The 22,023-nt window shown below is 44.4% G+C and overlaps 1 protein-coding gene across 2 annotated transcripts in view; it reads left to right on the top strand.

Annotated features, from left to right (window-relative positions):
• CGNL1 (cingulin like 1) overlaps window positions 1-22,023 on the top strand; it is a 181,899-nt gene that overhangs the window by 141,662 nt on the left and 18,214 nt on the right. For both annotated transcript variants that reach the window (XM_023228630.2, XM_023228631.3), the window contains 5 exons: window positions 7,829-8,035; window positions 9,450-9,554; window positions 14,754-14,906; window positions 15,848-16,018; window positions 19,929-20,090. In XM_023228630.2, the coding sequence (XP_023084398.1) occupies window positions 7,829-8,035; window positions 9,450-9,554; window positions 14,754-14,906; window positions 15,848-16,018; window positions 19,929-20,090 (798 nt within the window). The remainder of the gene's footprint in view (window positions 1-7,828; window positions 8,036-9,449; window positions 9,555-14,753; window positions 14,907-15,847; window positions 16,019-19,928; window positions 20,091-22,023) is intronic.

Raw genomic sequence — 22,023 nt, 5'->3', positions numbered from 1 at the left:
GGAAATTAACAAATGATTGGGAGAAGGGATGAAGTATGCTAGTTAAGACTAAAATATATGCTGTTTCGGTACCTGGATAGTTGACCTTTGCTCAGTTGAGGGGGAAGCTGAAGACACAATATGGGGAACTTGGTTCCTAACACTCTCAGAGTGAGGAAGGGATGCATTATTGTGACCCAGGCCCTTATTGTGCAAATGAAAGCAGACGTCCACAGCCATGGTGGTAAGACAGTAATTTCCGAGCAGATGAGCTGACCTAGGGGACGCTTCCAGTACCTCTCAGCTGGGAGCCTGCAGCCCCAACACACTGGGGCATGGGGGTGGCCAGCGAGATGGAACTGACACCAACATTCCATTCTCTGGATGCCCCGGCCTCCACGCCTCAGCTGTTTTCACTCATTCAGCAAAAAAGAGAGACAGAAAGGAAACAAAAGCCGGCTGTGGCAGAGGCCGTGTTAATTAGTAAAACCTGATATGTCTGTGTATTGGGTCGGCACTAGGACAAGCAGGGGGCCCTCGCCCTGTGTGGTGACTTGTTGTCCATCAGGAGTGAGCCTATGCGAGGTGTCGGGTCCGTGTTCGTGCAATGAGCACTCCTCAGCTTCCCGAGTCAGGCAGAACATGCAGCTGGGGCCATTTATGGTGCCATGGGGGGTTTTGTGCTCATCTCCTGTGGCTCCAGGGGCCAGTGTGAACACTTCTAAATGTGGGTGTTAACCCGTGAAAAGGTGGAAAATGTGCCGGCCTGCAGGAGGTGATTATTTGCAATGAATGGCGGTATGGCAAAGACTGGGATTTCACTCTCTTGCGTATGTGTGATACAATTGTTATATTTCTTTTCTCCTTCTTTTAAAATTGGTAATTGGAGCATATGGCTAAAAGTCAACTATTTTTAAAGTAATGGAAATTTAGCAATTCAGCATGTTGAAGCATGCTGTTTGGCTGTTTTAGAAGAATGTTTTTCTTAGATGCCATCAGTTTACCACACCACCCTCGACTGGGAAATGGGGCTAAGATTTTAATAAATTAGCCAACCAAGAAACCTGACTTACCTTTGAAATAAGATGGGTGTCATCTTATTTGTGCAGTGCAGTCTGCCTGGAAGGACTATTAGAAGACCTCAGTTCTCTGTTTTGAGAAGTCTAGGCTTGATTTTTTCAGCTGGTAAAAAATGTGCAGGTAGTGGCCTGAAGCCAATTGTGACGATTTGGAACCACAGCTGGTAAGCTGTGTGAAATCTTCCCTTTTGGGAAGCAGATGTGAGTTTAGTTGGCCTAGCAGTAATAACGAGGGCTACCACAAGAGCAGTCATCCCATTTAACTAGATATTTACAATAATGTACGAGGTGGGCAATTCATCCCCCTTCTTCAGAGAGGAAACAAAGGCTCTGTGAGGCCAGGCCCGGTGGAAGGTCCAGCAAGAGGCACAGCCTGGGTGTGGATCTGATCTGGCTGACTTCAGAGCCTTTGCTGTTTCCTCTAAACAGATAGAGAAGCATTTTTAAAAGTATAAATGAGAATTCCATTCCTGAGGCGATTTATGTCTGTGTTACTCAGGATGGGACATGTGTCTGTGTGCTGGGTGGGCAAGGAGGAGAGTGCTTGGCAAAGTCACAGGATAAAAGTGACACCACTTCCTGGAATACCAAGAACACAGTATCCTTAATGTAAAAAGAGACATAGTAGAATGAAAAATGCTATGGTGTTGGATGCAAAATTTAGATTCATTTATAATGGAAAAATCCAAGCCTTGAAAGCGGTTCTTTGCAGTCCCTTGAATGTCTCTCATAACCCCACACTGGACTCCTTTGCCTTAGGGTTGCTGGAGTGGAAAAGTTGGGGAAGCACTCGTGTAGTTGCAAGTCCTGGGCCATCTGGGCCTTTTCCACTCTCCCAGCTATATGTGGTGAAAAGGAATTGCTTAACTATGTAAACCGGCGTGGGAGAGTTGGCACTATGCTCTGTTTGTACAGCTGCTCCTGGGGCTCCGGCTCCGCTATCTTTCATGGCCCAGAAGTACCCATGAAAAGACAAAGGAAGGGTTTCTAGAGGCTGGAGGAGGTGAGAACTTGGCCGAGGAGGTGGGTTGTTCTCTGAGTTCCTGAGACCGTTGATGGTCAGTCTTTTAAAAGAAAATGTACATTTATATTAAAAAATTGTAATACATGTTGAATTTCCATGGTTCAAAACTTAAAAATTACCAGAGGGTTTGCAATCGAAAACTTCCTTCTCCTGTTTTCCACATAGCCCCAGTTTCCTTCCTCATAGCCAGTCATTGTTACCAGTTTCTTGTGTAGCTAAGTAAATACATCTTTATCCCTCCTTACCTTTTTTTAATACACACAGAAGCATGCCATTTAATGTGTCTCTTGCTTTTTCCTCACTTTCTTGTTCTTTTTTTCTCCCAGCTGCACAAGATACCATTGACCTGATGTAATTTATTTAACTAGTACCTAATTGGCCTTTAGTAGTATGCAATCTTTTGCTATTAAAGTGCTGTAATGAATAATCTCATTTATATGTCATTTTGCACACACGTGGGATAAAATGAGAGACGATAAGTTTCTGGTTCAAAGGAAATGTACATTGTCATTTTGATAGATACTACCAAATTGCCGTCCAGGAGCCTCATACCAGTTTCTAGCCCCACCAACAGTCGATGAGAATACGTTTCCTCACATTACACACACTGTGTTATCAAACCTTTTGACGTGGCTGCCTCATAGCTGAAAAGATAATCTTGGTATAATTTTTAGTGATGATCCAACCTTGAAAAATGATAGAAAATGGCACAGTTTTGTTACTTTTGCCTTCATGGTGATGAATCTGATGTGGTACTTCCAGCTTTTTGGAGTGGCAGAGGAATCGACTACCTGTACAAGTGAATAGTAGTTAAAATACTGAAATGCAAATCCATATAATTCTTTTAAAACCAGACATCACATAGGTGATATGCTATAGCCAAATGAATTATTAAAAACTGTGTGCTTTTTGGTTTTATTTATGATGGTGCTTCCTCTCTAATATTGTTATGACATATAGGACTTGGGATCAGAGAATCGTAGAAACATAATGCCAGCAACTTCAATGACTTCAGCAGTACTTGCCCCCAGGGACCGTCCACCTGAGTTGCTCTTTACCAGTTCTGTCTTGGTGCAGTTCTGCTGCCTTTGCCACATCCATGAGACACAAAGTGTCATCTGGAAAAGATGATACATAGATGCAAGCATCAGAGCACTTCAGAGTTGGGAGAACTTTGAAGGTCCTCTCTGCCTTGTTTCTTTTCTTCACTGGGAAGTCATGGAGAAGAACTTACGTGTAGTACTTGCCTTGAACAAAAGGATAGGATTTTTATTTTAGATTCCATGACTACTGCAGGTGAATTAGGTATGGTTTCAGGAAAGGAAAGTTTCTTCTATGGGCTTTATGTAGTGAGCTGGGTGTGTGGGGGTGCGAGAGCATGAAAATGGGAGAGGACTTTTGGGAAGATTTGCTAACACAGGCTCATGTTAAATTATTTGTAAACATAATGTGAAGACATAGAGAAAAACATAGTATCACTTTACAAATAATAATAAAAAAGGACTAAGTGTCTCAGTACACACAAGGTCTGCTAGAGTCATACTCAGGCCATGCCACTGAAAGTTAGGATTGGAATAAATCCCTGCCAGCCATAAGCTGAGTGAAGAACTTGCATGCCAAGTTCTAAACATCACAATTCAGTCCGGGTTCCCTTATCTAACATGCGAAGGTGCTAGTTAGGCCCCAATCCAGGTTAAACCAGGTCTGTTATTCAGTATCCCCTTTCTTCCTGAGATTTCTGGGTGAATGAAAGGGTGCTGATCACACATGGAAGTGTTCTTTGCTTTACTGAAAACTTTGGGCAGATGGTCTTGAACCTCTTCTTCCCCTCTCTAACATCTCAGCAAACCTCCAGACCACTGGGGTAAATGCATCATCTCTCTCCGCCATCCCTACTCCAGCCCCAGGTTTCCCTTAACTTTTGTTTACCTTTTTTTTTAAAAATAGCTATATTAAGATATAATTCATATAGCATGTAATTCATATAATTCAACTATTGAAAGTGTACAATTCAGTGGTATTAGTATGTTCACACAGTTGTATAACCATTACCACAGTCAATGTTAGAACATTTTCATCACCCCTAAAAAGAAATTCTATCCCCATTAGCAGTCACTCCTGGCCCCTTCCCCATATCCCTCCCTGTAGCAGCCCTGGGCTATCACTAATCTATTTTCTGTCTCCGTAGATTTACTATTCCAGACTTTCATATAAATGTTAATATGGGTTTGTGTGTGTGTGTGTGATTGGCTTCTTTAGGATAATATTTTCAAAGTTCATCCATGTTGTGGTGTGTATCAGTATTTCATTCCTTTGAATGGCCAAATAATATTCCAAAGTATGGATATGCCACATTTTGTTTACCCATTCGCTGTTTGATGGACATTTAGATTGCTTCCACTTATTGGATACTGTGAATAATGCAAGCTATAAACATTCATGTACAAGTTTTTATGTGGATATATGTTTTTTTCTTTTTTTCTTTTTTCTTTTTCTTTTGAGATGGAGTCTCACTCTTGTCACGCAGGCTGGAGTGCAATGGCGTGATCTTGGCTCACTGCAACCTCTGCCTTCTGGGTTCAAGTGATTCTTCTGCCTCAGCCTCCCAAGTAGCTGGGATTACAGGCACCCACTACCACGTCTGGCTATTTTTTTGTATTTTTGATAGAGACAGGGTTTCACCATATTGGCCAGGCTGGTCTCAAACTCCTGACCTCAGGTAATCTGTCCGCCTCCCAAAGTGCTGGGATTATAGGTGTGAGCCACTGTGCCTGGTCCTTTGTTTTTATTTCTCTTAGCTATATACCAAGGAGTAAAATTGCCAGGTCGTACCGTAACTCTGTGTAACATTTTGAGAAACTGGCAAACTGTTTTCTAAAGTAGCTGCACCATTTTACATTCCTACTGGCAATGTATAAGGGGTCTAATTCCTCTAAATTCTCCCCAGTACTTGTTATTATCTGTCTTTTTTGTTATAGCTAGCCTAGTGGATGTGGAGTGGTATCGCATTATGGTTTTAATTTGCATTTCCCTAATGATTAATGACGTTGAATATGTTTTCATATGCTTATTAGATTTTGTATATTGTTCAGATCCTTTCCCCATTATTTATTTATTTTTTTATGAGATGGAGTCTTGCTCTGTCACCCAAGCTGGAGTGCAATGGTCCCATCTCGGCTCACTGCAACCTCTGCCTCCGGAGTTCAAGCCGTTCTCTTGCCTCAGCATCCCAAATAGCTAGGATTACAGGTGTGCGCCACCACGCCTGGCTGATTTTTGTATTTTTAGTAGAAATGGGGTTTTATCATGTTGGCCAGGCTGGTCTTGAACTTCTGACCACAAATGATCCGCCCACCTGGGCCTCTTGAAGTGCAGAGATTATAGGCATGACCCACCGCGCCTGGCCCCCATTTTTAAAATGGGGTTTTAAATCTTTTTATGACTGAGTTAAAGAATCATTTATATATTCTGGATATGAGTCCTTTATTAGATATATGACTTGTATTTCCTCTCATTCTGACAGTTGTCTTTTGACTTTCTTAGTGGCATCATTTGCAGCACAAAAGTTTTAAATTTTGAAGAAGCTTAATTTATCTGTTCATTCTTTTGTCACTTGTACTTTTGGTGTTGTAGCTAAGTAGCCTTCGCCTAACCCAAGGGCACAAATATTTGTTCCTGTGTTTAAAGAGTTTTATAGTTTTAGATTCTACATTTGGGCCTGTGATCCGTTTTGAGTTAATTTTTGCATATGGTATGAGGAAGAGGTCTAACTTCATTCTTTTTCATGTGGATATCCAATTGTCATGGCACCATTTGTCAAACGCTATTCTTTCCCCTATTGAATTGTCTTGGCACCCTTGTTGAAAAACAGTTGGCTATAAATGTAGGGGTTTATTTCTGAACTCCCAATTCTGTTTCATTGATTTCTATGCCTACCCTCATGCCAGTACTGCCCTGTCTTGATAACTGTAACTTTGTCTCACATGTTAATGGGGGAGTTTGGGCAGAAATGGGCAACGTAGACTTTTTCTTTCCCTGGTCTGACCAGTTACTGGATTCTTTAGATCCTTCCTCAGGTTTTCAACCACACTTTATTTCTTCTCTGTATATCTTTGTGACATGTCCCCTTGCTGGTTTCGTTAGGAGATGATATCCTGAGAGACCTGAGAAATCCCAGCTGTCTGACACCTTAGTTTTCTCCTAGCAATGCCAGCTAACTTCATTCTAACTCAGTTGCTTGGCTCTGATGGGCTTTCTCTGTTGTATAGAATTAAACATTTGGGCCATGAAACGATGCTCTGGTTCCTGAAACTCTCTAACTGGTTAGGTTCAGGATAATAAGCTTACTGTACTATTAAGAGATGTAAAGATCTTTCCAAAAGATCCAAAGGCTATACAAGTGAGCAATTCTAGCAGATACTTCTCCCACGTGGGCTGTGATACAGACTTTCAAAGCCTAACCTTGTCCTCCCTGGGCCTTTCTTTTATTGCAGGCGTCTGTAGCATTGTGTTGTAGGCATAAGATTTGCTGATATTGGCATCTTTGTAGTAGTGGAGAAATGGAGGTCAGGCAAGAGATCTGCCTGCAGAGGTGGAACGCTGGGCAGGACAAGTGTTAACTCACTTTTTTAACATCACTTCAAATTGCTAAACCGAAGAATACAAAGCCCCTGTGACCTCTGGAATCAACAATAACCACCCTGAGACTGTCATTCCTTTCTCTTGTGAATTGTGTGCAGCATACCTAGAACTTACACTATGAACTGTATCCTAATTTAAGCTAATTTAAATTTCTCTTTTCTACTGGACATGAAAAAACCTGTACTCCGAAGCTGCTCTTCCTCAAGAGCTTCTATTAAAAAGCCTGGGCCAGGCACGGTGGCTCACGCCTGTAATCCCAGCACTTTGGGAGGCCGAGGCAGGTGGATCATGAGGTCAGGAGATGGCGACCATCCTGGTTAACATGGTGAAACCCTGTCTCTACTAAAAATACAAAAAATTAGCCGGGCGTGGTGGCGGGTGCCTGTAGTCCCAGCTACTTGGGAGGCTGAGGCAGGAGAATGGCGTGAACCCGGGAGGTGGAGCTTGCAGTGGGCTGAGATCGCGCCACTGCACTCCAGCCTGGGCGACAGAGCGAGACTCCGTCTAAAAAAAAAGACCCTGCCCCTGCAAATGGGGCAGGGAAGTGGGCATGTCAGAAAGCGAGGGTTATGAAGACAGGTTCTGGATTCAGTCTGCCTGAATGTAATTCCTCCTAAGTGATCTTGGACAAGTTACTTAAACTATCCAAGTGTCAGTTTCCTCATATTTAAGATGGTGATAAGAATAGCACCCACCTTCTGGAATTGTTAAAAGGTTGAAATCCCATGTAAGGATCTGAACACAGGCAAGGGTTGGCAAACTTTTTCTTTCTAAAAAGAGCCAGAGAGTCAACATTTTAGGCTTTGTGACACTATAGGCTGTGGGGTTTCCGTTGCAGCCACTTGGCCCTGCTGTTGTAGCTTGAAAGCAGCCACAGACAATGTGCAAATGGACGGGCGTGGCTATGTTCCAATAACACTGCACTTTTCAAAATAGGTGGAGGGCTGGGTTTGACCTGTAGGCTGCCGTTTGCCGACCCCTGGCTCAGCACAGGGCCTGGCTGAGTGGGCACAGTGGGTTTTTCATAAATGCCAGCCATTCTCCCAGCTTGGGGACAGCTCCTTGACACCAGTCTCCTTGTTCATTTGCTCTGTGTTTTTAATAGAATGTCGAGGTCTTGGCCAGCAGGAGCAACACTTCAGAGCAAGACCAGGCAGGGACCGAAATGCGCGTGAAGCTTCTGCAGGAGGAGAATGAGAAGCTGCAGGGAAGGAGCGAAGAGCTGGAGCAGAGAGTTGCTCAGCTTCAAAGGCAGATCGAGGACCTGAAAGGCGATGAAGCCAAGGCGAAGGAAACGCTGAAGAAGTACGAGGTGAGGCTCACTGGGCCCAGGCCCAGCTTTGGCAGCTGCTGCTGCTTCTTTCCTGTGTAATTGATTTCAAAAGTGGGGAAGGGATTTATTGTCATAATTTAGTTGGAAAGGGCAAGGCAATAGTGAATTACATCCTCTCTGCAAGCCATTTGTTTGTTACCCCCGGGAGTGGCATGACAGGGAGGCCTGGGAACAGGGAGGGTGAGGTCAGGTGGGGACACAGGTCTAGGCTCAGGAATCCACATGCACCCGGATACCAGACACACCCAGCCTTCCACGGCTTCGCACAGGCCTCTACCTGAAAAGGCTGCTTAACACCACCATTAGACTGATTCTCACTCAAGACTATGTATTCTTTTTTAACTCCTAGTTGATGTTTTTGAAGTGACACTGATTTGAACAAGCCAGTGACCTGGTTGGCCAGAGCTGTAGAGTGGGAAGCTGGGAGTGCGAGATGACACACTCTCAGCAGTAGGAAGAGGCAGCTGGCAGTGAAGGAGGAGATACACGTGGTCACTGCCTTAGTCTGTCCTGTGCTGCTGTCATGGAATACCACATTGGGGTAATTAAGGAAAAACAGAAATGGATTTCTCACAATTCTGGAGATGGGGAGGCTACTATTAAGATACCAGCCTCTAGCGAGGGCCGTCCTTCTGTGTCGCAGTGTGAAAGGCATCACATGGCAGAAGCGCAGAGGTGGAGTGGGGAACTGACTGGCCAGAGGGGGCCACACTTGTCCATTGACCAGGAACCTACTCCTGTGATGACAGCTTGAGCCCATTCAGAAGGGCAGAGCCCTCATGGCCTCATCACCCCGTAAAGGTTCTACCTTTTCAGACTATGACAAAGGCAACGAAACCTCCAACATATACGTATACTTTTTGGGAGACGCATTCAAACCATAGCAGTCATCCATCAGGACCACCTGGATACCTTTTGTAAAACTGTGTGTGCGGGGTCCATTCAATACCTGCTGTTTTCAGATCTCCAAGAATAAGACCGGATATTTGTGTTAAAAAAAAAAAAAAAAAAATGACCCCAGCTGGGCATGGTGGCTCATGCCTGTAATTCCAGCTACTTGGGAGGCTGAGAGGTGGGAGGGAGGATCACTTGAGCCCAGGAGCTCATGACCAGCCTGAGCAATATAGTGAGACCCTGTCTCTAAAAAAAAATAAAATAAAAAATCACTCGAGGTAGTGTGGATGTTCACACCTGGCTAAGAACTGGAACTGCAGACAGGCACACACATCCAAGAACATGGCTGTCGTGTGCCGCCTTGTGTCCGTGACAGGCGCTTTGTGACTGTAGCCACTGCCACGTCATGGGTGTCTTCGGTGTTCATTTAATTCCACTGAGTCAGTTTCATAGGTACAGCATACGTCTAAGTGCACACTGACCCAGTGTTTCATTGTAGGGAGAAATGCGACAATTAGAGGAGGGCCTTGTGCATGCCAGAAGGGAAGAAAAAGAAGCTGTGTCAGCCAGGAGGGCCCTAGAGAATGAACTGGAGGCTGCTCAGGTAAACACCAAGGGCTGTTGTCCTTACTCCCTCAAGAATGCACAGAGACGCAGTACCGAAGGGGCGTGCGGAGATTGTCTCTGGCCCTTTCTTTCCAGGTAGCTCCCTTTCACCCATAATAACCACTCAGTCATTTGAAGTATCTGTCTAGACCAGCAGTTCCCAACTGGGGGTTTTGGTAATGCCTGAAGACAGTTTTGGTTGTCACAACTGGGGAGATGCTACCGGCGTCTCGTGGGTGGAAAACAGGGATAGGGATGCTGTTAAATATCCTACAAAGCACAGGACAGCGCCCACTACAAAGAACGATCGGGTCCCAAATGTCAGTAATGCCAAGGCGCTTGGACTCGGGAAGGGGAACATCACACACCGGGCCCTATCATGGGGAGGGGGGGATGGGGGAGGGATTGCATTGGGAGTTATACCTGATGTAAATGACGAGTTGATGGGTGCTGATGAGTTGATGGGTGCAGCACACCAACATGGCACAAGTATACATATGTAACAAACCTGCACGTTATGCACATGTACCCTAGAACTTAAAGTAAAAAAAAAAAAAAAAGTAATGCCAAGGCAGAGAGAGCTCGGTTTAGACGTTAAAGAGCTTGACAGCTTTCCAAAGATAAAATATGAATTGTGTGAAAAGGCTGGCAGGACTGGCCCCCGAGGCGGTGTGGAGTCTGCGTTCTGGCAGAAGCCAATTTCCCTTCTCCTCTGGGCAAATGCGCTCTATAGAGCACAGTCCTGCAGGATGGCAATTCTGAGAGGCAGCCAGAGGTCATTTCCTTGAAACTGGATAGCTATTGCTATTCCAAATCAGTAAGTTCTTAGAAAATTAGATTTTCCCAGTTGAAGTACATTCTGAAGACAGGCCTGTACTGCAGTTCTGATTGACTTTGCATGGTGACCTCAGGGTGATGGAGGTGTGTCCTCCTCCTGTTGGCTCTCGGGATGCTGCTTAAGTATCTCAGGTGGGTTTCTGAGGAGGTAGAAGTCAGTGTTTTTGAGAGTTGTCTAAGAGGAAGGTGGTTAAAGTTTTCCATTCAGGACCCACTTGTAGTCAGGGGTAGGTGAAGGGGGGGCATTTAAAGTGTTAAGAGCCGAGTCAGGTTCAGATTTATAAATGCCTAGTTGCAGCTTTCCTGAAGAGTATTCAGCTTCATCTCCTAGAGTATAGAGGAGAGGAAGGATCCCCACAGGTCAGCCTAGCTTGGGAACTCTCCCCCACAATCAGAAGTCTGTGCCTTCTCCTCCTCTTGGACAAAACTCGTGTTTGCATATAGTAAAGTCCCAATTTTTCCCCTGAGTTCAATGTCTGACTGCCTTCACTTTGGATTTTTTTTATTTCTTTAAATCTAGATCTTCATTACAAAATCTTGTGGGGTTGATGTTGTGTGGATGGCACTTGTGCTGTGCTGCTGTTTAAAGCTCAGGTTGGTTCCTGTTACCCAACCCAGCTGCCAGAGTGTGGGGTTTAAATCTGTGGGCTGGTTGGGGGGCAGGAAGAAAGGAAACACATTTGTGCTCTATAGGGATAAACATCTGTACCTTCATGGTATGTCCACACCAAGTCCCAGCTGCAGCTGTGGGTCTCTCAGAACTTTTCCTTTGGTCAAATAGGAACTTTTCACACATATGGAAGTGGTTCACCAGTTGGGAATCTGAGCTCAGAGTGAATTCAGTGCACAGAACAGATGATGGCCTTGGGGCCTGAAGATGTTAATGTAATCCCCAGCCACCCCCACCTCCGGATCTGTAGCCTTGTCTTGGAAATTACCCCTGACATGTTACTTTGGTTGAGGCCCGTTTTCCCAGTGGTGTGGGGATGGTGAGAGTGCTTCATGCAGTGTGTGGCCGTGTTAGCCACTGGCAGTGCAGCTGGTGAGAATTAAAAATGGGCCTGACAGTTGCACTGTCTTTAGCTGAATTATCTGGTCTTAAAAGCAATGCCATGAAAAAAGCACCATCACTCTAAAATACTTTGTTTCCTTTAAAATTGGAAACCAGATAGTCAGCTCCTTTTGTTTGGTTGCTCTTTCTATGTACCTCTTGTCCTTGAAGCTGGCAGCCCAAAGGGACCTTAGCCCTTGAGGAAAGAAAAAAGTAACTGGTATTTTTCTAAGTCTTTGTGCTATTAGTCTATTGCATCTTCATGTATGATAAATAGATTTCTTTACATAGTAGCCGAAGACCCTGGTAAATTTATGTCTTGATTTACCATGACTCAGTTAAAAAGTAGCAGAGGGTCATAAAGATGCCATTCTTGGGTTGCTCAGTGCCCTACCGCTTGCTTCAGGACTGTGTTGCTATCTAGGGCTACTGGAACTGCACTTAAGGCAAGGCATCTATGATTCTACTTAAAAGTGCCTTCTGCAGATGGGGAAATAAAGAAACCTTTGCTGGAGAAACCATAGTTCTTTCCTTCAGGAAGGGATAACAGTGCTTACGTTATTCCTAGGGCTTTCCCTCCCACCCCATTGGACTTTTGAGTATTGAGACAACCAAGGAAAAAGGGCCCAAGGCTTCTGCTGTTGCAGCCCACAGACACTGAGTGGCAGGGACTCCACGAAGACCAGCTTCCTTCTGGTTAAGCTGCCCATTCCTTGACACCTGTAGGCTTACCTGCTACTTGGTTGTTGTTAATATGAGCTAATTGGGACCTCAGTCATAGGGTAAAAGTCTGCGTCAGTTTGCAGATAATGGTCCCCAAGCTCAAGGATGCTCACCCTATGTCTACCAATGTTGTGTCTCGGATTCCCCAATCTGATATATTTTCCCTAAATTTTCATCCCATTATTCATTGATGAGCTTGTATTGCTGGCCTTGGAAATAGAGTCGCTGTGGCTACAGAGCATTTCACTCCTGACACTGTGCACATGAACGGTCAGAAGAATGCAAAGTTGCTAAGTTTGCTTCTTTTCATGTGTATTTGGGACGTTTTCTCAGCAGTGACTTATTGGAACATATTTCTTGAATTACGGAGGAGGCAGACTGTTGTTCTAAACAGTGTTTCTAAACCTCAGTACATATTAGAATTATCTGGGGAGCTTTCAAATGCAAATGATTGTGAACTCCATGCTAAGAAAAATTGTGATTCCATCAGAAAAAGCTAGAATCTATATTTTAAGTACGGGCATCCCATCCTTGCTTGGTGATTCTAACATAAGAAGCCTTGGGATCGCTTTTGGGGATAGGCATTCATTTTTAACAGCTGAGCGTTTATCATATGCCTAATGGTGAACATACCCAGATAGACAGAAAATCTCTCCCTTGCCTTTACAGAGCTTACTACCTTGCAAGAGGCAAGCCTACAAGAAATAATTTAAAAATAATGTAGCAAATCTGTTCTTCTAGGCAATGTGTGTGTATTGGGGTGGGGGGTGTTGGCAGGCCCTAGGCCCAGAGTGGTGAGTCTGTGGTGTCTCTCGTGGTTCAGGAGAAGGAGCCAGGCAGCCCCGCCTGAGCCAAGAGTGGAGCAGAAATGCATGCATGAACCACATGGAGGCTGAGTAGAGCTGGGTGGGCTTGTCTGCTGCCTGGAGCCCTTGGGATTGGGGTCTAAAAGGAGGAGAAAGCGAGGCTGGGGGATTCCTAGGGGGAGGGGGATGAGTTGGATCCTGAAGGTTCTATAGGAAGCCATTGGGGGCCCTCTGTATTTGTTGTTTTCATGAATTGACATTTTTTGGGACACGTGTTTTGAGGGTTTTGTCCCATACCATACTTCACTGGTTCTATAACTCCTCCTCACCCTTTACCCCAACACTGCTAAATCATCGATCAACAGAAACCCCAGGTTTGACTGTGCTTCTGCTGGGTGCCCAGTGGCAGCTGTGCTGGAGCCCACTCCTGCTAATTCCCCCAACACTGAACTTCTGATTACCTTTCTTTTTGCCACCATGTTTTCCCTAACAGCTTTTGTTAATCTTGGTTCTCTTGGCTGCTTCTCAAAGTACAGCCAGCCCAGCAGAGACCAGGGACCGGAAGGCCGCCACGGGTAGTGTTTTAGCCCCATGTCACGTGGTTGGCAGAGCAGATCTGTTCCTATGCTCTGCAAACCAGGAGAGTCCGAAGTGATCTGGAATGTTTTCAAGATCCTGAGTTACTGCCTGTGGCAGCAGCTTGTAAACTGTTAAGCACTGTACAAATATAAACCATTGTTCTTGTGCAGTCACTGCAGGGACACAAGACTGGGTAGGCCCTGAGCTGTTCCTGTAGTGGCCCACAGTCAGCCCTCAGTGCCTGACAACGTCTTTGAGATGATCCAGTCTGTGTTTGAGTCAGGTTGCTCTGTTTCGAGCTGTGCCTCTTCTTCTTATCCTGATACCTATGGCCCTAATGCTTAGCCATTTAAAGAAACCACCATTACTTTCCTATAATATTTTAGGATTTTATTTTGGAATTGCATGTTGTTTACGTAAAGAACATAAGTCTGTGTGACTTTGTGAGATGAGAGCCTCAGGGGAACTAAGGGGAGTATTGCACTCAAGATGGTTGTATTTTATGGTAGGCACTAGTATTTGGTGCTGATTCAATAAATAACCACTTACCTGACTAGTATTTTATCCGACTAGTGTCTCTTCCATTTAACACCTTCTATTCATCAAGTTCATCAATCTGTGTGTTTCCAAATTCCTTTTTGCCTGTGTCTGAGTCCAATTCGTGGATTCTGTTGATGACAACTGCCTTTACCCAAGTGGACCTTTGTTCTGTGGGGTAGTGTTCTCTTTGTGATTCATTTTTAGTTATTCTAACTGTAAGAACCATCTGCACAGCACAGTAAATAGTGGAATATTAGGTGTGATGCTGCATGTCACAGGACATAAATTGCCAAGTAGGTTTAGGTTGTTGTAATATACAACTTGACCTCGATTTTCAAGCATGAACATTCAGGTTTTCAGACGCTATCCTGAATGCCCACCACCAGCAGCCTTGGCCATGTATTTCTGTAGCACATTGTTTATCTGCCCCTTCATTCCTATGGATGTGTTTGGGTAAGTCAACTTTCCTTTTTGGTCTCTGAATTGCAGAACCAACAATGTCCTTCTATCTCTGTGACGGCTTTATTTTGATCTTCTTCCTCGTCACAGATTTAACAGATCTGATTGCTTTGCAATGTGACTGTGAAGTTCCCTGTGATACCCGTTCCTGTGGCTACCTGGTTGGTAGGTGACAGCACTGTCCTTTCCCTGCCATTTGCAGAGAAATCTGAGTCGGACCACCCAGGAGCAGAAGCAGTTGTCTGAGAAGCTCAAAGAGGAGAGTGAGCAGAAGGAGCAGCTAAGAAGGTTGAAGAATGAGATGGAGAATGAGCGGTGGCACTTGGGCAAGACCATTGAGAAACTGCAGAAGGAGGTGAGGGGCTGGAGGAGGAAAGAGGATGTAGGGCCAGATGCCTTTGTTGGACCCAGTCCCCTCTGAGGGTCTGGTGAAAGCCTGGGAAACCTGCAGTAGGTCTAGGCCCAAAAGCGTCAGGGATTTGCAGATCGCTAGAGGCAGCTCTTTGGATTTGTTGAAGAGATACAGAGAAACTGGTCTAGAAAACATTAATGCCAGTACTCTCTGGATTCTGGGCACCAGAATCACCTCTTAACAGTTAGTAGAAGCAGCCTGTGTGTCAGTGCATATCGAACCAACGTTAACTGGATCAGAATCGATGTTTCTGTGCAGATTCTCTGCATTTGCATCTCTATTACTTGTCCAGGTGTGTGAAAGCAGCTTCAAAGCTCGGTAGCTGCTGCTCTTTCTCCTCCTCTCTGCCCTACCATGCCCAGAAGGGGAAAGGCACAAAGCTGGCAGGCTTTCTGTATTCTGGGAGCTGACACGAGTGTCTGCTGTTTTCTGACGTGTACTATGTACCAGACACTTTACTATTTTGTTTCTAACTAGAATTTTACCTGTATCTGCTGATAAAGTTTTATCTGTATCTGTGGATACTAATTCTGACAACAACCCTGTAAGGTAGATATGATTTCAGTGTTTCCAGTGTGGACACGGCCAGGGCCCAGAGAGATTAACGACGTGCCCCGGTCACGTACTGGTAAGTGGCACAGCAGGCATAGGACCCTGAGGCTGTGTGCCTGGCTCCAAAGGATGTACCTGCTCACTCCTCCATACTGCTTCCAAGTTACAGGTGCCCACACCTGGCTGGCTCAGGATCAGGCACTGGGCTGTCTTTGAAGGGGCCGTAGAAGAAAGGGAAAAGGGGAGATGTGCTGTGTGTTGAAATGGGACCCAGACCCTGGTCTCAGATAGAGCATCCCAGGGTGGGCTCACTCCCGTGTCACTCCTTCCAGATGGCAGACATTGTTGAGGCCTCCCGTACATCGACCCTGGAGCTCCAGAACCAGCTGGATGAGTACAAGGAGAAAAATCGCAGGGAGCTCGCAGAAATGCAAAGACAGTTGAAGGAGAAAACCCTGGAGGCAGAAAAGTCCCGACTGACAGCCATGAAAATGCAGGATGAGGTAATGTCTGGCCAGATAAGTTCTTCCTTTATCACTTACCAAAGTATCCTTCGCCCTGAAACTCTCTGTGAGGGACCTGGGGGTAGATTCGCGAGACAGCTTTTGTGCTTGACTCTTCATTCTTCACCTTCTGGATGGTTCTGTGGGCAAATGGCATTCTGGAGCACAAAGGACCCACTGATGGACTGTGAGGCTAAATGGACACAGCTTTAACCTGACCATTTTCTTGATGAATCTACAATTTTTTGCCTAAAATGTTTAGCTGCCATTTATGGAACAGCCGTGATTTGCCCAGCTGCGTCCAGATGATTTATTTATATGCTTTCATGTTTTAATTTAATCCTAGAATGGGGATTACAGTAACTGTTTTTTTGGCCATTCATTTATGAAAATACAGACTTTTATTGGGTTGAGGGTGGCAGACAAGAGTTTCACAACAATAATGGTGAATAAAAGAAATCCTCAGGAATTTATGAGTACTGAAATGATTAAAACATTGGTTTTATATTTAAGAAGAATCAAGCAAAGAAACCCAAATGTTAGCTCCCTTCAGGCTTGGCCTCTCAAGAACTGAGAAAAAGAAAGGGGATGTTTTTGATTGTTTTAATGGAAAGCTGGAGGCTTCAAAATGTAAGCACAGCCTATGCTGATTTCTAGCTATATCTCTTGCCAGCTGGGTCACCTTGAGCAACTTACCCCAGCTTTCTGAGCATATGTTTCGACCTCTTTAAAAATATACCACATTTTAGTGACTTAATAATTAAATGAGATAATATGTGAGACTGTGTAGCAGTGAGTCTGTACATCCCAGACACTTCATAAATATTAATTTCCTTTTCTTTAATTTTAAGGCTTATTGTTTTTCGTGAACAGTGCCAAGAGCACCAAGATTCCACAGGAAAACCTTTTTTTTTCTTTAAAAAACAAACTTTAATTTCTTTGATGATCAAAGAAACGTCACCCATGAGTCAGTGCTGAAACTGTGTAAAAGAACAATAGATATTTATTGCAGACTTCTAGAACACTCTTGAAAGGACCTTGATAACAGATCCCTTTTGGCTCAGGGTTATATGATACAGGACTCCAAGTAAGAACTGAAATTAGCCCACTGACATCACAGTTCTCTTTGACATTAAAAAAAAAAAAAAATCACGTTCATTACTACAGCACGGAGGCAGAAGGATTCAGATATCTGCTAGAACACTAACAAGCACCTGGTCTGATTTGACTTCAAAAGATCACAGTGTCACAATGACCCCTGAAAAGTACTTCCCATTGCATTTTATATAATGATTTTTATGATAGAATCCTTGGGTTGGAAGGAAATGCAGCGATCCTCTAGTTAGATAAGGAAACTGAGGTCCAGAGAGAATAGTTAAGGCCAGATGGAGACCAGTGTTGTTTATAAAAGAGCAGTCATTCCAAAAAAGAAGGATTCCTTGCAAAGAAAATAAAGATGGCCCTTCCTGGATTTTTCTCACTGATGCAGCCCTGTGAGACAGATTCCATGCGAGCAACAGACGTGGACACCTCATCATTCTGCAGGGAATCTACAGTGAGATACCACCCTTGACTAAGATGCTAGAGTGATGGAGTTGTTGAAAACAAAAGTGAATTGACAAGCCAAGGTCACTCTGGATCCTTAAAAAACTCAAGCTCAACTCTGTTCACTGCCCCTCTTCTTGTGTTTTGATTGAGCTGAGTTGAAGATCTTGGTTTAAAACAAAAACAAAAACCCAAAAGCGACAGGGGTCCATTCTAAGTGCTGTAATATTTGCTGCCTTTGCTTTGAAGAAATAGACATTTTTCACCTGTTCTACCTTCTGATAAGCTTGATCTTTAGAGAATCGAGACTTAGTGATTACCATTGTTCAGTTTATTTTCTAAATCCTTTTTAGCAAAGGGTGATTTCAACTACCTAAAGGTAGCACCAGAAAGTTCAAAAGTTGTTTGCTTACTTATGATTCAGGATACATTGTTCACAGACACCATGTTAGTTATTCTCTTCTGCCGGCTCTCGTCAAGGACTCTGAGTGTGACGGGGCCCTTACCAGCTGTTAGGAGGGACCTGCTGGGTGTGGAAGGTGGAGCTGTGCTGAGCAGTGGAGGAGGGCAAGCCGGGCATTGGGAAGGGGGACAGGAAGGAAACGCAGGCTGCACACTTGCCTGTCCTTCTTTCTGACCCTCATACCCATGTTCTTTTTTGGTATCATCTCATTTGATTCTCATAATAGCTTTAGAAGGCTGGTTTTTATAATTATCCCAATTTTGCGAACAAGGAAACTGAGTCATAGAGCGTTTTTTTTGTTTGTTTGTTTTGGTTTTGTTTTTTTAAATGCTCTGGAATATAGCACACCCTCTGTGTCCAGGGAATGTCCCATCACTCTTCATCCACGGGGTGATTTTCATTCTGTGCTTTCATTTACTTTCTGTCATGGTAACCACCAAAACTAGATGCGGGTCTTCATCTGGAGATGTCGTCTTCAAGGCTAGGCTGTTCTCAGAAATGCCCGGTGCTGCTGTCAGCCTCCCAGAGAAGAACACATTTCCTCAAGTTTTCTCATGGGTTTTCCGAAGCTGTCGTCAACTACTGCAGCTTTCCAACTCTCCTGTGACAGACACCGCAGAAGGGTGGCATTCTGTAGTGGAGTTTGCCATTCGCTTTCATATACTCTGAAGGAAACAGATCCCCCTGGTGTATTCTATTCCTGAGACTGTAACTCTACTCAATAGTGGTACCAACTCCAAGAAGGTAGGACACTTAGAACAAAGCAGACAGCCTAGGGCTTCACCATATCAGCCCACACAGATGTGTAAGGAAGACCTACTGTGTGCTGAGCTGCCTGGTCTCCCCAGGGAGCTTCCAGAGTTCAAGACACAGACTGGCCCTTGTGAATCAAGCTGTTTTGTCTGTTGCACTTTATTCAAAGCTATTAGTTGAGTGCCACCTTGTGGATGAAAAAAAGTCAACATTGTAAATTAAGAGCTAATCATTTTCTTCTACATAGCAGTGGCTTTCCCTAATGTCCCTGTGTATATTGTTAGGTTTTGTGCCAGTAGGTTGCTTTGCGGTCATTAATTCAGTTGTGTGTTCTTTTTTACTGACTTGAAACCTCTTTTGAGGTGACAGTGATACCGGTAGACAATAAATTACCCCCTGGGAAACATGTATTTAGTTAAGGGGCTCTCGAGAATTTTTAACACGACCTAGTAAAACCTGCATTTTACGTTCAGCCAGGCATGGTGGCTCATGCCTGCAATCCCAGTACTTTGGGAGACCGAGGTGGGCATCACCTGAGGTCAGGAGTTCGAGACCAGCCAGGTCACCATGGTGAAACTCCATCTCTACTAAAAATACAAACATTAGCTCAGTGTGGTGGCAGGCACCTGTAATCCCACCTACTTGGGAGGCTGAGGCAGGAGAATTGTTTGAACCCAGGAGATGGAGGCTGCAGTTAGCCAAGATTGTACCACTGCACTCTAGCCTGTGCAACAAAGCAATACTCCGTCTCACAAAACAAAAACAAAAACAAAACCTATATCTTGCAACCCAGGAATACATGCATCTGCACAAATATATGAATGTCTAGTACAAAAGATTTGCAAATCAGTATTTGCTAATACTCTGCTATTTTTTCTGTTCTATTTAATTAAAAAATACTGGGCAACATCTACCAAATGGAATTTGTAACCTAATAGGTTGCTGCCTGTAGCTGGAAAACCCCTTCTTTTTACAAAAAGGAAACTGAGGCCCAGAGGGAGGTAGGACTTGTTCAGGGTCTTCTGATCTCCCATATTATGGGGGTCCAGCGGATCTTCCTTTTGGTGGAGTCAGCCTGTGCACTGTCTGTGGAGGTCTCTATGCTCTCGATGCACCCCAGGAAACCATTCCAGCTCTCTCTCCTCCTAGATGCGTCTGATGGAGGAAGAGTTACGGGACTACCAGAGAGCTCAGGATGAAGCGCTCACAAAAAGGCAGCTTCTGGAGCAGACGCTGAAGGACCTGGAGTATGAGCTGGAAGCCAAGAGTCACCTCAAAGATGACCGCAGCAGACTGGTCAAGCAGATGGAGGTCTGTGGGCCGCAGAGTGTGAGCAGGGGGGACCTGTGGAGAGCAAGTCTGGGCCACGAGAGAAGCAGCGTCTTTGCTCTCAGCTCAGCCTTTGGGAAGTCTGGGGTTTCTATTCTCTCCCACAGCCGGGTGTAGTGAGGTCATTTCTTGATTGAAGGAAGGGGCCAGTCATTTATAGACTCAGGACATTAGAGTTAGAAGGAATGATGGACGTAGTTTAGTCTAACATTCTCATTGTCTTGAGAGGAAATGGAGCAGATTCCTAGGGATATTAGGTGATTTTGCCTAAGGGCACTGATAGTTCCTTCCTTTTCTATTTGTTCTTTGGAGCAGTGCTTTCAGCTAACTAGAAGGAACCAGACTGCTGCATGTCCAGAGAGCAGCCTCCTAGGAATCGTCATCCTTCATTTGCCACACCACATATTCCATTCTTGCTTCCTGTTTCTGGCCCATTTTCCCTTATGGGTTATTTAGCTTTGCCAGAGCCCGCAGCACACTGCGACTCAATTTACTGCGCTATACATAGTATGTACATAGTCCAAGACAGCATATCAGAAAGTGCTGAATGCAGTCACCACATGGGGGTGATCTAGTCACAAGCTGAAAACACAACATATTAGAAAAATGTAAATGAAGTAACAGAATCTAAGTATGGACAGTTCACTGAGGTTGACAAGAAGAACCTTAGAATCACTCCATCTAAACTTTTAAAAAAGAATAATTCTTAGGAACAAAACTAACCCCCAGAAACACACACATACACACACAAAAGCCCCAGTAGAATTTAGAGAGAGGGAGAGACACTGAAAAAGTGGAAATTGAGAGAGACACTCAAAAATAGCCTCAGACTTTTCAGAGAAGTTAAAATTGTCAAGGTTTTGATAAAAGACAGTGCTCAAGGCCATGAAGAGATGGCTTACATTCAAAATCAATGGAATTCCTGATTCAACTTTGCAAATAAACAGAAATAACTTTTAAAACCTCCAGGGGACTTAGTAGCTGTTTATATCTAGGGAGTGTTGTTTCAGTCATTGAATATTTTATTAGATAGGCCTCTTTTAGAGACTGGAATAACCTGATTACAGTTTTATTGCTCTTTTGTAGGACTGCTGTACATTTTGCTAATGTCCTCGTTCTGATCTCTTTAGGGGTGGTAATTGTAAGTCAAGTTAAGGTCAACCCACTTAACTAGAAACTGATTATTCTAGGGCCTAAACAACCTGGCTCAAAACAAGCTAAAGCCTCTTCAGGCAGTGGAGGAAGAACCTTTGGAGTAATGGCGCTGGCCTGGACCCCTAACACTCCTGCTGGGTTCTGTGCAGTATGGATTTTAGGCAAGAAGAGAGCCCTACAAAGAGGTGCTAAAATTCATAGTATATCCTGACTAAAGAGAACATTTCCTTCGGCCGACTTAGGTCTAGAAGGAGTGGCATAGCTAAGCTTCATTTGCCCCTTTGCAATATTTAGCTATTTTCCCATTAATTGCAAAATGAATGGCTCTCAAGACCCTGCTACCATGAGATGCACTTGAGGAGTGTTTTGTCCCCTAAGAGGCTGCTAGCAGGACCATCTTGCTGTGACTACGTCTTGCCTGCTCCTTCACTAGCACTTAAATTAATTTTCAAGACTCAAGAGCTCTCCCAACGATGGGCATTTTCTGTAAACTCAGGTGGCTGTTGGATGTAAATGCAACTCTTGTGGATCCTGAGTGATGTCTGTCTGACTATAGTGAGACTGGTCTTGGAGGCATCAGGAACCACTGAATAAACAGGAGGCTTCGGGGCACGGCCCAGCTCCGATCCAAGTTGGCCTTTGAGATGCTTGGCTCCTGGGAGAGGGCTTTCTGGCTTCCCCATAGGTTTTGATCACTACCTGGGGGCCATTCACAGGCAGTTAGTTATTCACATGAATCCTGGGTGTTTTATTGTGATAA

The sequence above is a fragment of the Piliocolobus tephrosceles genome, chromosome 6, assembly GCF_002776525.5.
Source record: "Piliocolobus tephrosceles isolate RC106 chromosome 6, ASM277652v3, whole genome shotgun sequence".
Taxonomy (NCBI): domain Eukaryota; kingdom Metazoa; phylum Chordata; class Mammalia; order Primates; family Cercopithecidae; genus Piliocolobus; species Piliocolobus tephrosceles.
The sequence above is the reverse complement of the archived record's forward strand: the minus strand, read 5'-3'. Positions and strand labels throughout refer to the sequence as shown.